The sequence below is a fragment of the Erythrolamprus reginae genome, chromosome 2, assembly GCF_031021105.1.
Source record: "Erythrolamprus reginae isolate rEryReg1 chromosome 2, rEryReg1.hap1, whole genome shotgun sequence".
In the NCBI taxonomy this organism is placed as follows: Eukaryota; Metazoa; Chordata; class Lepidosauria; order Squamata; family Dipsadidae; genus Erythrolamprus; species Erythrolamprus reginae.
In genome coordinates this window covers 143,955,914-143,975,062 of record NC_091951.1, presented here as the reverse complement: position 1 = coordinate 143,975,062, position 19,149 = coordinate 143,955,914, and the positions used below count along the sequence as shown (strand labels likewise).

Below are 19,149 nucleotides of genomic sequence, written 5' to 3'. Positions count from 1 at the left end.
TCAGCAATAAACCAATGCTCTTGAAAAACACATTTCCCAATGTACTTTCAAATATAGCCAAAAGCCAGCCTTCACATTTTGTTCCTCTTGTAGTACAACCTGAAAAGGAACCATATGAAGTATGTACATTCCTGATGTGTAGTGGTGTTGGTAACAAATTAAACCACATTGTTACACAACATTTTCTCTCAAGACACATTATGATAGCCTGTGGTAAAGAAGAATGGAGGTGTATTCTAAGAAAAGGGTTATTGTTTGAGTTTCCCTTTATTGTATGATGGATGCAGTGAAACTGCCCACACACTGAAATGTTTCTCAAGATCAACACATCTATCTAAAAATCATGAAAACTTCAAAAAATATTTTTTACTAAATGTGTATTGGCTTCTGCATTCTTATGCTGACATTTCTGAAACTGCATGCAAAAGTTATTTCCTCTGCAAGATATTAGGGACCACATATTGCCTCACTTATCCCAATGACCGGTTAGAGCCCACAGATCTGGCCTTCTCCGGGTCCTGTCAGCCAAGCAACATTGCCTGGCAGGGCCCAGAGGAAGGGCCTTCTCTGTCGCAGCTCTGACCCTTTGGAATCAACTCCCCGCAGAGATTTGCGCCACCCTCACCCTCCTGGCTTTTCATAAGGCCCTAAAAACACATCATTGCCAGCAGGCTTGGGGCCATTGAGCACTGCCTTCATGCTCCAGCTGATGGTATGAATGACTGATTATGAATGAATGTTAGTTAAATGTTTTTTATTACGTGGGATTTTAGATTAGATTTTATATTGTTTTTAGGTTTTATATTGGGCTTCTCCGATTTTGTATTGCATTGATTTTATTATGTATTGAGCCTTGAGTCCGCAGGAGAAGGATGGCCTAGAAATCCAATTAAATGAATAAAATAAAATTAAGATTGCATTGAAGGCAATGAAATATATACAATGTTTCTTTAGGATCACAAGATAAGTGGTTTCACTGAATAACTGCCAGAAATTATGTCCATGCAGTGTCTTCAAAATCAGGTGTTTATTTTTCAAGTCTAGAAAAAAGTACTTAAAATATATGTGAACCCAAAAGCCTCAGAACTTTTGTAAAATTGGATAACTGCACAGTTAAGAAAATACCTTTCTACAGACAGGCTCAGGTTTCAGGAATAAAAAGTTTTTATTCTCTAAAAATAATCTATATATCAAAGCCTCCATAGGATTAAAGGCACATAAATTGGCATCCACTCATACAACATTCTTCCATTTTTCATTGCAACAGAAAATTATTTGCGACAGAACCTTCTTTTAGCTAAGTGATTATATCTGCAATCACATTGAATTTAATAGTCCAATTGTGAAGTCCCACTGGACCCAAAAGTGCTAACTTCAGAGAAAGAAAATATAGTGCTCCCCATAATTTACTTTATTCTTGCCTCCGTCATTATACATTCTATAACACAGGTTTAGAGAAACCTGAATGTGAAAAAACCTAAAGAAATAGGGACTATTTCCCAGTATGCTCGCTATCATTCTCTTGCTCAATTTCTAAAATCCAGTTTGGGCTCCATTTTCTCATTGGTATTGGGAAAAAAACATTTGTATACATCTTTGCACATATTTTCCCTAACCCACACTTCACTGAGTTTTCCATCTAATATAATGTGTTTATGTGCATATTTTGATATATTTATTTTAGTTCGCTAAGGACCTTTTTCAATATTCATATTATTTTATATATTTATCAAACATGAGGAATTATGGGGAAAATGAGTTTCAGCATGCACATATTTTTGGTTGACTTATCATTTGGTAAATATAATTTGGATATATTTCTGGGGGGGGGGAGAGATTGTTGGTCATTTTCACTTGGACATACATTCCACCAAGTTTGATTCCCACAGCTAGTAACCCTACAACTGCAACCTTAACATTCCTGTCCTGACCCTCTAATGTGAAAGATTTCTGATGATAATAATAATAATACCTTTCATGGCTAAATGTATACTGATCCCAGCTCAAAAGTCCTTTTGTTTTACTTCTGTGTGCTTGACAGGAAACAAAACATTTTTTGCCATGCAACAAAGACAAATTGCTTGCTGAGCCAACAAGCTATTTTCATATTAACTTGCCAGAGGACACAACTTTATTAACTTCAAATGACAGAAGCACGTGGGAGAAGCATCTGCAAATTGCAAATAAGGCAATTGCCCTATGGCTTTCATGTTTATTTCCTCATTGTGGCTTTTGCTTTTTTTTTTTCTCCTTTCCCGGGGAATGAAAAATGGAGCCCATTAAAAATATTTGATTGGACTTGATTAAAGTTATCTTTTCGGTTAACGTCTATACCCAAGCCTTATTAAATTTTTTAAAACTCTCCCATTGTGAAAAGTGGTTTGTTTAAATCAACGACTCGATTGGACATGATTACAGACTTGCTGGAATTCCAACTGTAGAAAACGAAAGATACAGTTTTATTTAGAAGAAGCATTCACTATACCATTGGGATGGCAGAAAGGGGGCTCAGGTTTTAAAAGGGGGGGGGGAACCAAAACTGTTCTGTCGGGCTCTCTGGTAGATTCCTCCCAAAAATTCACAAGTACAAATTTCACACACACACACGTTTGAAAATTCAAAACAACGTTCTTTATAATGAAAATTCACTTAAACCAAGCCCTCTTTTGGTATAGCAAAGAGCACTGGTCTCCAAACAAACTGGTAATTTGTACAAGTCCCTTATCAGTTCTGTGATACTTAGCCTGCAGCTGTGAGGCAATTCACAGTCCGTCTTCTTTCACAAAGTGAAACACACTTTGCTCTGGTTTAGTTTCAAAGCGGGGAAAATCAGCACACAAAAAGTCAAAGTCAGCAAAGCAGGCACGAAACACAATGATCAGATAATCCTCCACAATGGCCAAACCCACATGCTGCTATTTATAGCAGCCTCACTAATTACCACAACCCCACCCAACCACAGGTGGCCTCATTTTCTTTGATAATAATCTCTCAGTTGTTGTTGCCTATTCATCCCTCTCCGCATGCGTGGCTGTATAAACATATGCCTGGGATAAACATATATCCATCCTAAGATAAAATACAGAAAATAGTATAAGGGCAGACTCGATGGGCCATGAGGTCTTTTTCTGCCGTCAGACTTCTATGTTTCTATGTATCATTAACTCTTGTGCTGAATCCAAGGAGGAACTAGATAATTGATCTCCTTCTGAGCTGTCTGCCACACTCTCCTCCTCCCTGTCACTCATGTCTTCTTGGTCGGAGGAGCCTTCATCATCAGATTCCACTGGGGGGGTGCAAAACAGGCCTGCAGCATGTGGATGTCTCCCCCACATCCACAGTCCTTGGGGCAGGAGCTGGGCCAGAGCTAACCACAACAAAAACTAGAAAATTTCTGAAGTGGAACGCGTGCACATGCATCCTGAAAATTGCTACCAGAACGTAGCTCCTTACCGTTCCAGTAGGAGGCCATCACTGATGTGCACTAGCTGTTACCTCCTGCTCTTTTTTCCTTGTTGTCAGTTCCATTCAGTCTGTTATTTCACTGACTTAGTCCCCATGCCTTCTGTTTTCTATGTAGGCCAGAATGGAAGGCCAAGCTATGATGGGATAATCTGATAGGGAGGAAAGGCTGAAATAGAATGGCATGCCATTTTGTTTTGTTTTGTTTTGTTTTCCCAGTGTTCACAGGAAGAATGCAATTGACCTACAATGAGTCCAAGACACCTATATTCCAATTTTCAGTGTCGCAAAATAGATCTTGGAATGGACACATAGACTGCTAGGCAGGGCACACCTGGTCCATGTATGTAGATCAAGAGTGGGTTCAACTTACCTTCCTTACTGGTTCGCATCGCATCAAAAGTGCACGTTTTGCGTTTTGCATGTGCAGAGGGTTCTTTGCCAGCTGCTTTCAGGAAGTGGTGAACAGAGGAGCATTGCTGCCAGTTCGACAAGCCACTGGGTTTGGGAGAACTAGTCTGAACCAGCAGCAACCCACCACTGTGGTTGATCGGGGGGGGCACAGGTTGCAGCAGGTAGAAGCATTTAGATGATCATCGCTTATCTCAAAAACCAACGAAACCATCAGATAATCCCAGAAGTGCAGAATAGATTAGGCAATTGAAAACAGGAATGGCTACTGCTTCTGCATTGTTCCCAGTATTGTTCCCAGTATTGTTCCAATACTTAGATATCATTTAGTGTCAGTGAGGGAATGTTTATATTTCTGTATGCCCAGAAAGTTGAATATTGTCTCCTTTCCTAGCATAGGTCACAGAGTCAGATTTGTGTATATAAAACATAAAGCTCTCTGCTGTGTCTGCATAGCAATAGCCGGCTGTCAGATTCGAGCTCGCGTATCCCTCTCCAGGGTCCTGATTGGCCGCATAAGCATAGTTACTGTTAAAGCGGGAACCTTCCTTTGTATGTGATTGGTAGTTGCCTCAGAAGGCATCCTGTATATAAGTCTGTGTACTCTTGTTTATTTTCTTAAGCCTGTACCTGCCCTGTTGGCACGTTCTGATTAAACTCACATGTTCTGGTAAAAGGCCTCAGTTATTATACTGGCGACGAGATTTCAGCCCTGCATTTCCATCTCGCATCTGTGTCTGCAGTAAGTGACAATGTCTGTACAGCTTACTTTTCCCCCTTTCAACCCACAAGGGGAGACCTGGGATTCCTACGTTGCCCGCTTCGACTGTTTTCTAATTTCAAATGGGTATACCGAGATTTCTGGGGACCGGAAAAGATCTTATTTTCTCGGTTTCTGCGGCCCCGAAATGTTCGAGACTGCCAGAGCTTTATTCGCTCCCGTCTCTATCCACGATGTGCCTTGGGAGACTTTCCTGTCAACTCTCCAAGATCACTATGCCCCAGCCCCGTCCCGTTGTGCCCGGTGCTACGTTTTTTATCAGAGGAACCAGGCAGAGGGTGAATCCATTAATGAGTTTGTGGCCGCTCTCCGCCGGGCTGCATTATATTGCGAGTTTACGGATTTAAATGATTACTTGCTGGACAGGCTAGTGTTCGGAGTCCGGGATGGCCGCCTTAAACGCCGTTTGCTGGCCACCCGGGACTTGACCTTTCAGACAGCTTTGGCTGAAGCTCGTGCTTTTGAGCTTTCCACACTATCTCTGGCGGCCATGGATAGCTCGGTGAACGCTACAGCTAAAGTGCCAGCGGTGCCAGAGAACCCGAAAGCCGCTACAGAAAAGGAGGGCGGCAGCGAAGTTGAGGAGGAGGAGGTATGCCGGCTGGGTGCTTCTAGGGGTCGTGAGCCTCCTGCCAGCCGCCCCCGGCCCCCTCTGTCCCCATGCAGGGGTTGCGGGGGAAACCATTATAGGTCAAATTGCTCGTTTAAAGAAGCGGCTTGCCGGCGTTGCGGGGCCAGGGGCCACATTGCGAGAGTCTGCCGTTCCCGGAGGTCCCCTCCAGCCGCCCCTAGAGAGCAGAGGGAGTTCCAAGGTTTCAATCCCCGTTGGCAGAGGAGATTTTCTTCCACTAAGAGGGATGACTGCAATGCCATCTATAGCTGCCCGCGCCCAGCTTCTACGTTTGTGAGGAAAACCTCAGGCTCTTCTGACAAGATCTCCGTGACAGTTCGTTTGGGAGGCGTGAATTGCTCCATGCAAGTGGACACGGGCTCCGCGCATTCATTGGTTTCCTGGGCCACCATCAAGAAATGCATGCCCGGATTGAGCAGGAATCGGTTGCAGCCATGTACTGTGACTTTACGGGACTACCAAGGGGTGCCCATTCCGGTGTTGGGGGAAGGGAGATTCCCTGTCATATTCAAATCGTTCATGGGCAGGTTGCCTCTGATGGTGGTGGACGGGCCATTTTCCAGCCTCCTGGGTTTAGACTGGTTTAAGGCTTTGGGTTTTTCTGTTGCGGGGGTGAACGCTGTGAGAGGGGAATCAGTATTTCAAGGGCTTACTAAGGAATTCCCCTCCGTCTTCGATGACAAGCTGGGTTGCTACACGGGAACCCCGATTACTTTTAGCCTTGATCCCAAAGTGCCAGCAGTGAGGCTGAAGCCCCGCAGGGTGCCCATTCCCCTCAGGCCAAAAGTTGATGCCGAATTGGACCGTCTGATTGCACAAGGGGTGTTAGAGCCAGTTGACCAGGCTGTCTGGGAGACCCCACTGGTCATCGCTTTCAAAGGGGATGGGGGATTGAGACTGTGCGGGGATTATAAATGCACTGTTAATAAGGCCCTGGCTCACCACTCATACCCGCTCCCAGTGGTGCAGCAGTTACTTCACACTCTGGGTAATGGTAAGATCTTTGCCAAGCTTGATTTATCCCAGGCTTACCAACAGCTCCCCGTAGACCCATTGACTGCAGAAGCCCAGGCGATCATAACACATAGGGGGGTGTTCAGGTGCCACAGGCTACAATTTGGGGTCTCTATTGCACCGGGGTTGTTCCAGGGGTTGATGGAACGGTTGCTGTATGGGCTGGAAGGCACGGTGCCCTACTTTGACGACGTCCTGGTCTCGGGGAGTTCCGAGGACGAACTTCTTCGCAGGGTTAAGAAGGTATTGCTCAAATTCCAAGAAGCGGGACTGAAGCTCAAATCAAAAAAGTGTGTCTTTGGGGTTCCAGAGGTTGATTTCCTGGGATTCAGGGTGGATGAAAAGGGAATCCATCCCACCCCTGAAAAGACTAGGGCCATTTGGGATGCCCCCAGACCCCAGTCGAAGGAGGAGCTGCAGGCTTTCCTTGGTCTTTTGAACTTCTATGCGGTGTTTATCCCGCACAAGGCTTCGGTGGCAGAGCCGTTGCATAGGCTTCTGGACAAGCGGTCTGTTTGGCACTGGGGGGAGCGGGAGGAAGCTTCTTTCAGAGGGGTCAAAGGAATACTCACCTCAAACAGTGTCCTGGCTCAGTATTCCCCTAGTCTGCCATTAGTTCTCACCTGTGACGCTTCCAGGTACGGAGTGGGTGCAGTCCTCAGCCACAGATTGCCGAATGGCTCGGAAGCCCCTTTGGCGTTTTTTTCTCGGACTTTGGCCGCAGCAGAAAGAAACTATGGCCAAATAGATAAGGAGGCATTGGCCCTAGTGGCGGGAGTTCGCCGTTTCCACGAGTATTTGTATGGCAGAAGGTTCGAGTTAGTAACGGACCACCAGCCCTTGCTAGGGTTACTCTCAGGTAACCGCCAGAGCCCAGCTGTCTTGTCTCCACGTATGACACGCTGGATTGTCTTTTTGGCCAATTACACCTACACGTTAACATACAAACCGGGTCGTCACATTGCACATGCAGACGCACTCAGCAGGTGCCCAGTACATGAAGAATTAACAGACCCTGCACCGGCCAGCTCCGTTTTTGCTTTGACAGACGGGCCAGTAGTATTGGCTGCCCCCGAGGTATCTAGAGAGACAGGGAAAGACCGCATTCTGGCCCAGGTAAGGCAATGGGTTTTGAGGGGGTGGCCACTCTCTACCCCAGCTGACCAGTTCATTCCGTTTTTCCGCTGTCGCACGGAGTTCTCAGTAGAGAAAGGAGTTCTGTTAAGGGGTGGCAGAGTGGTTATACCAGGCAAGCTGAGGAACCAGGTGTTGTCCCTGCTGCACAAGGGGCACCCTGGAATAGTTAGAATGAAGGGTCTGGCCAGGGATTACGTGTGGTGGCCAGCATTAGATAAGGAAGTTGCGCAATGCATGGCTAACTGTGCTGTTTGCCAGGAGAGCAGGTCTTTACCCCCACGAGCGGAACCCTTAACATGGGAACCACCAGCTAGCCCCTGGACACGCTTGCACATAGATTTGGCCGGTCCCTTCATGGGGCAAACATTTTTAATCACCGTGGATGCATACTCCAAGTGGGTAGAGGTGGCCCAGTTGCAGTCCACTCAGTCACAGGCCATCATAGAATCCTTGATGACCCTATTTGCCACGCATGGGTTCCCGGACCTGCTAGTCTCGGATAACGGCCCGCAGTTCACATCAGTCCTATTTGAATCCTTTTTGGCTACTGCTGGCATTAGACATGCCTTAACCTCGCCTTGGCATCCGGCCAGTAATGGCCAGGCGGAACGGGCAGTTAGGTCAATTAAAGAGTCCCTCAAAAGGTTGCCCCAGAACTCTTGGAAGGCTAGATTGGCTGATGTGCTCATGGCCCAACATACCACCCCATGTGTAACCACGGGAAAGACGCCAGCGGAGCTTTTAATGGGTCGCAAATTGCGGATCATACTTGACAGGTTGCACCCAGGGTATGCGGGAACAGTACAGTGGCCAGAAGCTGCCAGACGTGAGGTGTCTGTAGGAGACGCGGTATTTGCCCGTGCCTATTCGGGCCAAAAGAATTGGGAGAAAGGTATAGTATGCAGGGAACTGGGGCCTCGTTCGTTCGAGGTAGAGCTAAGAGACGGGCGAATTTGGAAAAGACACCTGGATCAGATTAGACTTAATAGGGAGGATCGACATGAAGATCGGGAAGCCAATGAGTTCCAGGGGGTGTGTCTTCAGGAACCACCCACAGCTGCAGGAACTTCAGGAAACCCTTCCTCAGCGTATAACAGGGAAGAGGAGGTGGGCCAGGCTCCCAAACCAATCCAGCCGGCCGAGATCGAGAGATCAGAACATTCCACAGAGCCCCGGCGCTCCGAGAGAATCTGTCGCAGACCTGTGTATTTAAAAGATTATGTCTGTGTCAGCCGAAGGGGCAGGAGTGCTGTGTCTGCATAGCAATAGCCGGCTGTCAGATTCGAGCTCGCGTATCCCTCTCCAGGGTCCTGATTGGCCGCATAAGCATAGTTACTGTTAAAGCGGGAACCTTCCTTTGTATGTGATTGGTAGTTGCCTCAGAAGGCGTCCTGTATATAAGTCTGTGTACTCTTGTTTATTTTCTTAAGCCTGTACCTGCCCTGTTGGCACGTTCTGATTAAACTCACATGTTCTGGTAAAAGGCCTCAGTTATTATACTCTCCCTTCCAGTTAGAGCTCCTTTGGCTACCTTTGGCCATCCATTGGGGAAGATAGGAGATGAAAGTCCTAGGATGTTCCTGTTTCCCATTTGCTAATGTGGTGAAGTAATTGGGGTGCTGCACTTTGGATTTTGCAAGGTGTGCTGAAAATTTGGAAACAGTCTCTCTTTTCTCCCCAGTGTGATTTGTAAATAGAAAATGTAAATAGAAAATATTCTTCCTGGGTGGACTCAAAGTTCTACACTTCCATTCTGAATCCAGCGAACCACCACGGATTGCTTTTGTTAGAGGCCTTTATGGTAGTTTTGCAAGTCCATGGTTTCTTGTCAAAAAACAGTATTTTCATTAATGGACTATTGGTATCCTGCCCAGGTATCCTTCCTGCTGAACTACATGAATCTCAAAACCTATGGGCTGGTCTATCCAGTATTATTGCTTTGCTAAAAAAAAGAAAATGAAACACGAATGAATAGCTTATAGAGATGCTTCTCTATTCTGGGAATGGGAGTACTGTACCAATGTTGTTGTTGGTCATGTACCTTGTGTACCTTGTGTAGCATGGAATCAAAGCAGCAGATTGGGACATACACAATTGTACATTCTGTCCTCAGTTCGCCGGCAGTTCCAGTGTAGATAGTGATAGAGATATGGTCAATAATATCTTCAGAAACGCAAAAAGCATGAATATGTTTTCCTAGAATATGCCACTTTCTCTCATAATCAGAACACGGATTGAAATCTGCAGCCAGCATTTATGACTTCAGTTCTAAAGTACCGTAATCCTTGATCTGCTCTGATAAACCCACCGTTGAGAACCTGTGAATCAAACTGGCTTTAAGTATTTTGTCGAAATAGGCTAACATCAGAACTAACACATTTGCTGAACTTGCTTTACATGATGATATATTTAATCAAAGGATTACTGTAATTGCCTGAGTTTATATTATATGCTAAATGATAAACTATGGTTTACTCACTGTGGCTGGCTCGAAATGAATTATGACTTGCTTAACCATGGTTTGCTGAACACATTTTTATTAGCTGCATTCATGCACCACACTAAGCCAGTATCAAATCAACTACCTTATGATTTACCACGGTATGTGAGACCGATCATAGCGCAACAAAAATATCAGCTGTCAGAGAGGGAGGCAGTTGTCCAAATCTTTACCCAAAATGTTCAAAAACAAAATCAATAAAAACATTTGAGCTATGATTTTCATACAATTATTTAAAACACTATAAAGGATAATTCTGTGCAGGTGATGGGAGAATGAGTGAATATATATATTCAGGCTACTTGGCATTATTCAGTATTGGCTTCATTCACACATGATGCTAAGCCAATATTTCCGCCTGCTGTGAACAACTCCATTGTTTCCACTTGGCTTCTCCCAAGAAGCTCCTTCTGGGGTTTGTTTAGCATGCCATGGAAAGCAGAAAGACTGTAGTGTTACTTCCTAACAAACAAGCTGGTTAGGAGAAGAACAAGCCAGAAGACGTTAAACAAACCATGAAAAGTATTTCCAGAGTTTGTTTAGCCATTCCCTCTTATAGGAGGAACCTCCAAACAGCTGCTTAATCACAGTAAGTCAGAGTTTTGACAAGTTCTTGGTGTCTCTAAGATTTCATTTAATCACAATGTTTTGAATCAATTATCAGGGATCAGGAAAGCAGTCTAATAATTTGCAGGTAATATGTTTAAGCTGCATGGTGATGTTCCTGAGGACAAGGCAAATTAATCAAGCTCTCATGCTGTTAGTAATTTTTAAAAGTAGTATTCAAATCACTTATTCCTGTTTTTAAAAAAACCCTGGAGGGAAGACATTTTCTAATGCTTTCAAAACATTGATTCAAAGCATTCTTTTTTGGCTCAGCATTAACGGGTACCTAGTTTATATTATCCTTTACTCTCAAATTATGGATGGAAAATATGCATGTCCATTCCCAGACAAGTCCAGTAACCTAGACACTATGCCAATCTGCTCTAATCCAGAACCATCCAAGTGTGTTAAAACTAGAACTCTCATGAATTGAGACTACAACTCTCTATCAGCAAGACTGTTAGCTGTTCTGTACCACATTGTGTCACACCATCCTGGCACATGTCAGCTTCCCAAATATATAATTGCTAGAAAATACAAAGCAGATTGACATTTAAGACAAGAATCTATTCCACATACACACAATAACAAGTTTAGGTTACCTACAGATCACCACCAGATCATCCCTATAAAACTTTATCTTGCCAGTGTCTATGCTACACAATGTACAGGAATAATAGCCGGAAGTTGCAGTTATCCAAATGTATTTTAATAAAAGTAAAGACATTGTGAAAGTAACATTATGATAATACTGGGACTGTCTACCTAGGCCCTTGATGGTGAATCTATGGCACGCGAGTCACATGTGGCACACAAAGCCACATCTGAGGGCACTTGAGGCATTGCCTTATGTCCGCTCCAGTGTATATGTGTGCATTGGCCAGCTGATTTTCTGGTCTTCCAGGGAGCAGAGAGGAGGCCATTTTTGCCCTCCCAAGGCTTCAGGAAAGTGTCCGGAGCCTCTGAGGGGTAAAAAGCAGCCCCAATTGGCATAACAGAAGTTCAGAAATGAAGTTTGGATAGGCCCATTAGACCCATTTTTTCATCATCCACAGGCTTCAGAGGCCTTGGGAGGGCAAAAAAAGGGCTCCGTAGTTTTAAATGAGACCTGCACACATGCATGGGAGTGAAGGTTGTGCATGTATGTGAAAGGGGAGGGCATTGCATTATGGTTGTGGGTGTGCATGCACGCCCTTTTGGTACCCGAGCAAAAAAAGGTTCACCATCACTGACTTATGCCATCCTTCATAGATGGATTAACTTTCTTTCCTGCAAGTTGTAGAGGATTAGTCTGGCTTTGTTGTCCCTTCCAGCCCCATGATGCTATGATCGTATTTCCCATGATCCAGTCATGCCTTTTACCAGACGACTAACAGAGCAATGTAAAAAGTGGACTGCAGCTTTATCCCTGTATAACACAAAGCCAGCTCTAACAAAATGATAGCAAACAGCATGGTGCCTTGACTTTACCCCAGAGCAGGAAGAGTTACAGAGTGAGGATGTTCCATGGAGAAAGCACTTGCTGCCACTCTAGGAATTAACACTACAAACTGTCTTTGCAGCTCAGGAGTTGGAGTCAGACATTGATCAGCTCAGCTGCAGGGAAGCGCCTGAAAACTGACACCACTGTGGGAACACAGGAACACAGAGCACAATGTGGATGTCTACGAGGACAACCTGTGGAGTAAAGTGGGATGGAGTGCTCATAAGTTGCTGTTTCAGAGTGCAGAGAGAAGTTCAGTGTGAACAATCTTAATGAGAAAGGAGAGATGGAGACAAGACTATCAATCTTCTTTTCCTTTCTCCCAATGGGATTGCAACACTTCTACAATTGTAGCCTACAAATACCTATTCCCAATTTTAATACTTTTATTCAGCCACAAAATATTGACGAAATATTAATTTCTATTGAGTTAATAGAAATTGAAATAAAGAAGAACTATTGGAGATGATAAAGCAAGTCCTTAACATACATGAATTCTCAGTTTTCACACACACACACACCCCACAATAAGTGTGTGTGAGAGAGACAGACATTTCCATAGAATGCTTAGAAATACTGATATCTGAACTCTTTTTAGTTAATGTAGAGGAGCCAGAACTGATCAAACTAGACCAATAACCAGACTCTTTATAAAGCAATTTCCTAGGCTCTTAAGACATCTGGCTCTTGTAAAATGAACATCTGACTGAACTATCAATTATTGATTGCAAACCATATGTCCCAACCCAGGGAAAGTTAACAGTGTTTGGTTTTTACTGAGACAAATGATTAATTTGAATTTGACTGATTTGAATGAAATTTTCTAAACTGAGCTTTACAATTTTTAGAAAGATAGCTTGAGAAACAACAGAAATTTTCTGCAGTACTCTGAATACTTTCAGTGAGGAAATATCTGAAATATTTACAGAAGAAGAAGAAAGGCATTTAATTGCACTAATTTCTTACCATCTGTCCAAACGTTGTCCAAAGCTGGGAGGGGCACATATACATGAAAGGATAAATCGGGTTTTTATACTTACAATTCTTAAAAATTAGTGAGCTTAACTTTGAATTTTTAAATCTAGGAGTAAGACATACCATATAAAACTTCACTATTCTGTTAATGGGGTGGGAGGGAGGGAGAAGGGGGAGGGAGGAATGGAGGAAGAAAGGAAGGAAGGAAGGAAGTCACTAACAATATCTTTCTTGTAGACACTGGCTGTATTTCCACAAAACATCTCATGAAATACAATCCACATTTTAGCTGAGTGCATCATTCAGAAAATTGGTCTAATTGAGCAAACTATGGGTAATCTGTGGGATGTGTATATAGCCGCTATTGCTGTAAAGTCAGATTTCTATAGTGCCTGCTTCTCAAAATGTAAACATATATGGACAAACATTGGTTGGTTTGGAATACACATGCAGATTTCAAGCATCTTTTTTCTATCTCCTCCTGGAGTGCTAAGCCACTTCATACAGGCACTCATTGTATTGTTGGTGAAAACTTCCTTCACTGAAATTTTGTTTAGTACCTATCTCTTTTCCTGTCTGTTCTCTCTTCATCCCAATGGAGACCTTGGTGGATTCTTTTTGTTGTTCATGCTCATACACTTTTTTCTTTACTTCTGAAGGTAAAGATGAAGCTACTTTAGGACAGACACCATGCAAGGTTACTTCCAATGTTGAGGCTGAAAAAGGTCAAATATAAACAGGGTTGATGGCTGGTCGGGGCGGGGAAAGTAGATTCATAGAAGGAATGTAGTTTACTTAAGGATTTATTTACTGGAATGGACAAGTCTGTAGGTCAATTTAATTTGTCTGCAGTATTTATACAAGAGGATCAGAGGACATGAAAGAGCCAAGCTGGCAATCTGAAACCAGTTGGACCACTTCAACTGATAAAACCTATATTGGAATCTGTACAGTTTGTTTCATTTCCAAATACATGCCAAACACTGTGTAAAAAGAAGCAGCCACTACAATAAAATGAAAAAGTGTGAGAGCAGGACTTAGAGCAAATCAAAGACTTTACACAAGGAATTTGTGAAGCCATGGCCCTTTTTATTAGCTTGTGGGGTATATTTTTATTAGCTCTGGGACCCCAAAACCCAAATCGCCAGTAAAGTTCAATAAAGATATATATAAAGACCCCCTCCTTCTTTAATGCCATCTCAAGGTCAGATTTTTAGAACCCAGGTTTGGTAACTATAATGTCAATGAAGGGTTATGGAAGATATTTGCTCTCTCTCTGTCTCTCTGTCTCTCTCTCTCTCTCTCTCTCTCTCTCCCCCCTCTCTCTTGAGGAATGCCATACTGGGTACGACAATGAACTAAGTGCCATGAGTTGAAGAGTTCACAGACAAGTATGAAGGTGGTATTCGGGATTGGAGAAAGTTCTAAATATACTCTTGCCTAATTCGTTCAATAGAGTAAAATAAATACTGCCTACAGCCTCTTTCTCTTCCTGTAGAATATCACAGACTGAATAGCAGGCTTGAAATTAGAGGTTTGGGGTTAATGTTGCAAAGAATTCCCTCTTCTAATATTTTATAAAGAAGCTGGCTAGATAGGAAGGCAAAGGTGAGTTTAAGAATGGGTGCCAAGTCATTACAGTGGTAGGGGAGGGATATTACTTGGGGGCAGAAGACAAAGAGAACTGAAAGGAATTGAATTTAAGGGAAGAATTAATGAAGTTATATGGGGGGGTTGGGGGGGTTAGAAATCAAGGTCCTCAACTGGACCTTGATAATTGGGATGCTTTCTTGCCCACTTCATATCCAAGAGATCATCCCAATGCAGAGGTTGCCCTGAAACTATAGGAAAGGGTGGATTACAGGTTGACTAACCCTACAAGGAAAAAAGGAGGTGGTGAATATGCAAAATAGGAGGGAGCAGGACTTGCTAGGACCCAGTGTTAAGGGGCAGTTTTATATTGGATTACTTGAGAATACATCTAGTAGACACATACATAAACTTAAGATATTTAAAGATCCAGATGCCTCTTTTCTCCCTGAATACCAAGTTTATCACAATCCAGGAACAACATAACCTAAAATTCCGAGCGAGACCAAAAGGTGCGTTGCACACGCTCAGAAACAACCGCCCTTCCAACACTTCTTCACCCTTGGCTCCCTCAGCATGCTCGGTTTCGCATACCAAGGACACCAAGGCGTGCAAGTTTAGTCTGGGTATTAATTTGAGAGAGTTGTAGAGAATTCCTCCCAGATGCGTAAACTGGCTTCTTCTTCTTCTCCTTCTCGCTACTGGACGCGTGAAGCGGGCTGTCAACGAAGCTCTATACATTTAAGACCCGGGAAACTCGGACAAGCCAAAAGGGAGCCCCCGTTGGATTCCCAGCGAGTTTTCCAAGCTCTCCGACCCACCCGGGAAAAAAAGGGAGAGGAAGGGACGGACGGCTTCTCTTCGCGCCGCCCTGACACGCCCAAGGAGGCTCGAGCCTCTGGCGCTATTCAAGAGCGAAGGGAGCCACTATACATACCGGTACCAGGCGAGTCCCCGGCCGTAGTTGCGGTCGAAGAAGTGGGGCTCGGCGCCCGCCGCCCTCACGTCCGGATGCACCCGCAGGAACTCGAGCAGCGCCCGGGTGCCGCCCTTCTTCACGCCGATGATCACCGCCTGCGGCAGCCGCTTGTCGCCTTCGCCCCCCGGCTGGGCTTGCAGCAAGGGATCGTCCCGGGGCGTGCCGGCCGTCTCGTCGGTTTGAGCGACGGGGATCGGGGCCGGATCCCGGGTGAGAACCCGCGCCGCCCCGGCTAAGCAATAGCTGGCGTAGAGAGACATGAGCACGGAGCCCAGGACCAGCAGCAGCTTCCGCAAGGCGCGGCGGGGCAGGGGCTCGGGGCCAGACGAGGAGGCGGGGGGCGTCCCTCCCCGGGCCATGCTAGGCGGGCCCCCGCGCAGGGGCCATCGCCCCCTCCTCTCAGCCGCTTTGCCCTCGTTGGGGAGCGGACAGCCCCATGGACTCGGCGATCCGGACCTGCAGCCGCCGCCGTAAGGATGGCGAGGAGAGCTGTGGTCGCCCCCCCTTTTCCCTCCAACGGGGAGTGGGGGTTCACAGACGCCTCATTCCAAGCGCACTAGCGAGGAAAGGGGGGGGCGTAAAGGGTCGAAGGGAAGAAGAAGGAGGTTGCCTTTGGGGGATCGAAGCTAGGGCCCGGCAGGGATGGGAGCATCGCGCTCCAGCTGCTGGGGGGGGGGTCTATGGGGGGGTCTCGGCAGGGTCGAGTTGGGAACGCCTGGAAACTAAACCAAGCTAGCCAAGAAGCCACGCATCTTAAGGGGGGGGGGGGAATTGGCAGCCGCCTTGACAAAACTGCTCTTCCGAAATCCCAGCCAGGCGGAGGAGATCCCGGGAAGTTAAGAAGCTGCTGGATCCGGAGAACCCGGCGGAACGCACTCGGCTGCCTGCCCGAGGATCTTCAGCTGATACATCGCCTTCCTTTTCTCCGGACTAGCTAAGCGGGAAGAGCTCCGCGTTGTTGAACGCCAGCCCAGGATTCGGGATGGGACTGAGAGTCTGGGAGGGATGAACTCAGCCACGTCTTGCAGACAAATGTAAGGTTGAATATAGCCGCGTTTAGTACGAGGGGGAATTCCTCCGTCTCCCCGACCAGCGCTTGGCGGAGCTTTCTGGGTTTCGGTTGGAAGGGAAGAACCAGATGGACGAGACTCGACGGCGGTGGGTTCCAGGAAGCCCGGCAGAAGCTGCCCTGCCGCCCTGAAGAGGCTCCTCCGCAAAAAGAATACGAGGGAAAGACGTCCTCCTCACCTGTCGCCAAAGGCTGGGGCGGACGGGCGGAAAGTCCTTCGCGAGAGGGTCGCCTGTCAACCTTCCCGACTGGGATTCTCCCTCTTCCCGGCTGCTCCGGCGGCTGCCACACGTGGAGCTCTCGATTGTAGCTCAAAACTTCTCCGAATGGCAGAAACACCCCACCTCCCTCACCCCCCGGGCTGTTAACGACGTGCCCGGGAACCAATAAGAGCTGGAGAAGAGAGAGGGGGACGGATTTGCTTTTCTGAGGGGATTCGAAATAGAGGCGGAGACAGAACTAATAAGGATACGCCCCTTCGTCAGGTTCCGGAGTTTTTACATTAGAGATTCAGAACGAGGGAGGTTTTGTTACTGTTGAATGTCGCTTCTGGATCTTCTTGTGCAGTTTCTCTCTCTCTCCCTCTCCCTCCCTCCCCTCCCTCTCTGCCTCCCTCCCTTCCTTTCCCTCCCTCCCTTCCTTTCCCTCCCTCCCTTCCTTCCTCTCCCTCTCCCTCCCCCTCCCCTGCTTCCCTCTCTCTCTCTCTCCCTCCCCCTCCCTCCCTCTCTCCCTCCCTTCCTTTCTCTCCCTCCCTCCAAGTCTCCCTTTCTCCCTCCCTCCCTCCCACTCTCCCTCCCTTTCTCTCTCCCTCTCCCTCGCTACCTCCCCCCTCCCCCTCCCTCTCTCACACAGAAACCTTGCTCAGATGTATGCCGGGATAGACACATTGGGCGCCCTGCATTTTTTAGGTTGAATCCGATTTCAGAGATGGGAAGGGGTGCAGGTGAAGTTGGGGATAGAAACATCAAAGATTGACAGCAGAGAAAGACCTCATGGTCCATCTAGTCTGCCCTTATACTATTTCCTGTATTTTATCTATAAAGTAAGTCAAACTGTTTAGAGGAGGCAGAGGGGCAAGCAAAGCTTCTGGGGGCAGAGCTACCTAGTAGACTCCCCTGCGTGGAGCCCTCTTTAAGGTTGACTAAATGCAGTGATGAAAAAAGAAGTTTCCTTTTAAAAAAGAAAAAAAAACTTCTGGTGGTTGTTGAGAAAAGAATTCTTCCCTCCCAGCTTGCCAGACAGGAATGCAATCTTGGTGAAAATTACCCTGGTCTACACACATCTAATAAAGGTCCTCCTTTAATGTTGGCCGTCTGTGGGGACATAAGGATAGTCAAGAGAAATTAAAGTCTACTGCCTTGAAATAAAGAAAAATAAAACCAGTGAGAAATGGACACAGCCAACAGGAATATGTGTACAACCCAGATCCACAGCAAAGTAACCACAAATATTTAGAATCAAAACTGTGCCCGCAATTTCTAGAAAAGATCTTTACTATTTATTGGGGTTTTTTTCCAGGTTAGGATTATACTTCCAGGCAGGAGTCCTGCCTCTTTAACATTTTGTGTGGTACCAGATGCTGGTAAATCAACAGGGAAAGCTTTTTGCATCTTGGCTAAAGGGCTATCATAGAACAGCCCAGCCAGAAAGACAAAATAGCAACAGGCACTTCAACACAGTTTGCACTGCAGATGGAAGCAGATGCTTGTGTAAACAGTGACACAAAACATCTCACACATTTTCCCCCAAAGTGGTGTTGTTCTTCAAGCTGAAAATATAATTTCCCAAGTAAAATGCAGTAGAATCATTTTGCTGTGGTTAAAAATCCTTAAGTGAATCTATATATATATTCATAGATTTACATTTTGCTTCCACTTCTGGAGTGTTTTACAATGTAAGGTTAATCATATATTCATATCATATACGTATACATAACACACACATTATATTTTCAGAAATACATGAATATATATAATGTATTTGTGAAAATATTGTGTATATGTGTATCTGTATGTATGCATGTGTGTGTGTATATATGTATATACACACACACACACACTATATTTTCACAAAGCAGTTCATTGTAAATTCCCTGCACATACATACCAGGATTTCATTCTTAATCTCTGCAACAGAGTAGCATTTATTAGAGCTGACACCGTTTTCTTAATCTTTTCTCCAACAACCATTTGCATAAATTGGTCAGATCCAAAGAAATTATAAGATTATATTTATAAAAACGTGTAAAAATACAGACAAATCATTGCACCCATAAGGCAGTGCATGCTCATACACTCGGTCTTTAGATTTTTCTTATTGTTCCACTATTTGTCTTGGAGACTGAATGATCTATTACATTTAATTGCATTTTAGATTCAGACTGCTGATATTAAGTGTACCAAAGCCAACAAGGTCCACACTTGAAATGGTTCTAATAATTTCTGGAATATTAGACAAATGATGTTTATGAAACCTTTTACTCAGATTCTCTCATGTTTAACTTGTAATTTA

General features: G+C 45.2%; 1 protein-coding gene across 1 annotated transcript in view; it reads right to left on the bottom strand.

Moving 5' to 3' along the window:
• Positions 1-16,975, bottom strand: part of LOC139161077 (heparan sulfate glucosamine 3-O-sulfotransferase 3A1-like) — a 114,155-nt gene extending 97,180 nt beyond the window's left edge. The window contains exon 1 of the mRNA XM_070739744.1: positions 15,528-16,975. Within this exon, the coding sequence (XP_070595845.1) occupies positions 15,528-15,928 (401 nt within the window). The 5' untranslated portion in view covers positions 15,929-16,975. The remainder of the gene's footprint in view (positions 1-15,527) is intronic.
• Between the last annotated feature and the right edge of the window lie 2,174 nt (positions 16,976-19,149).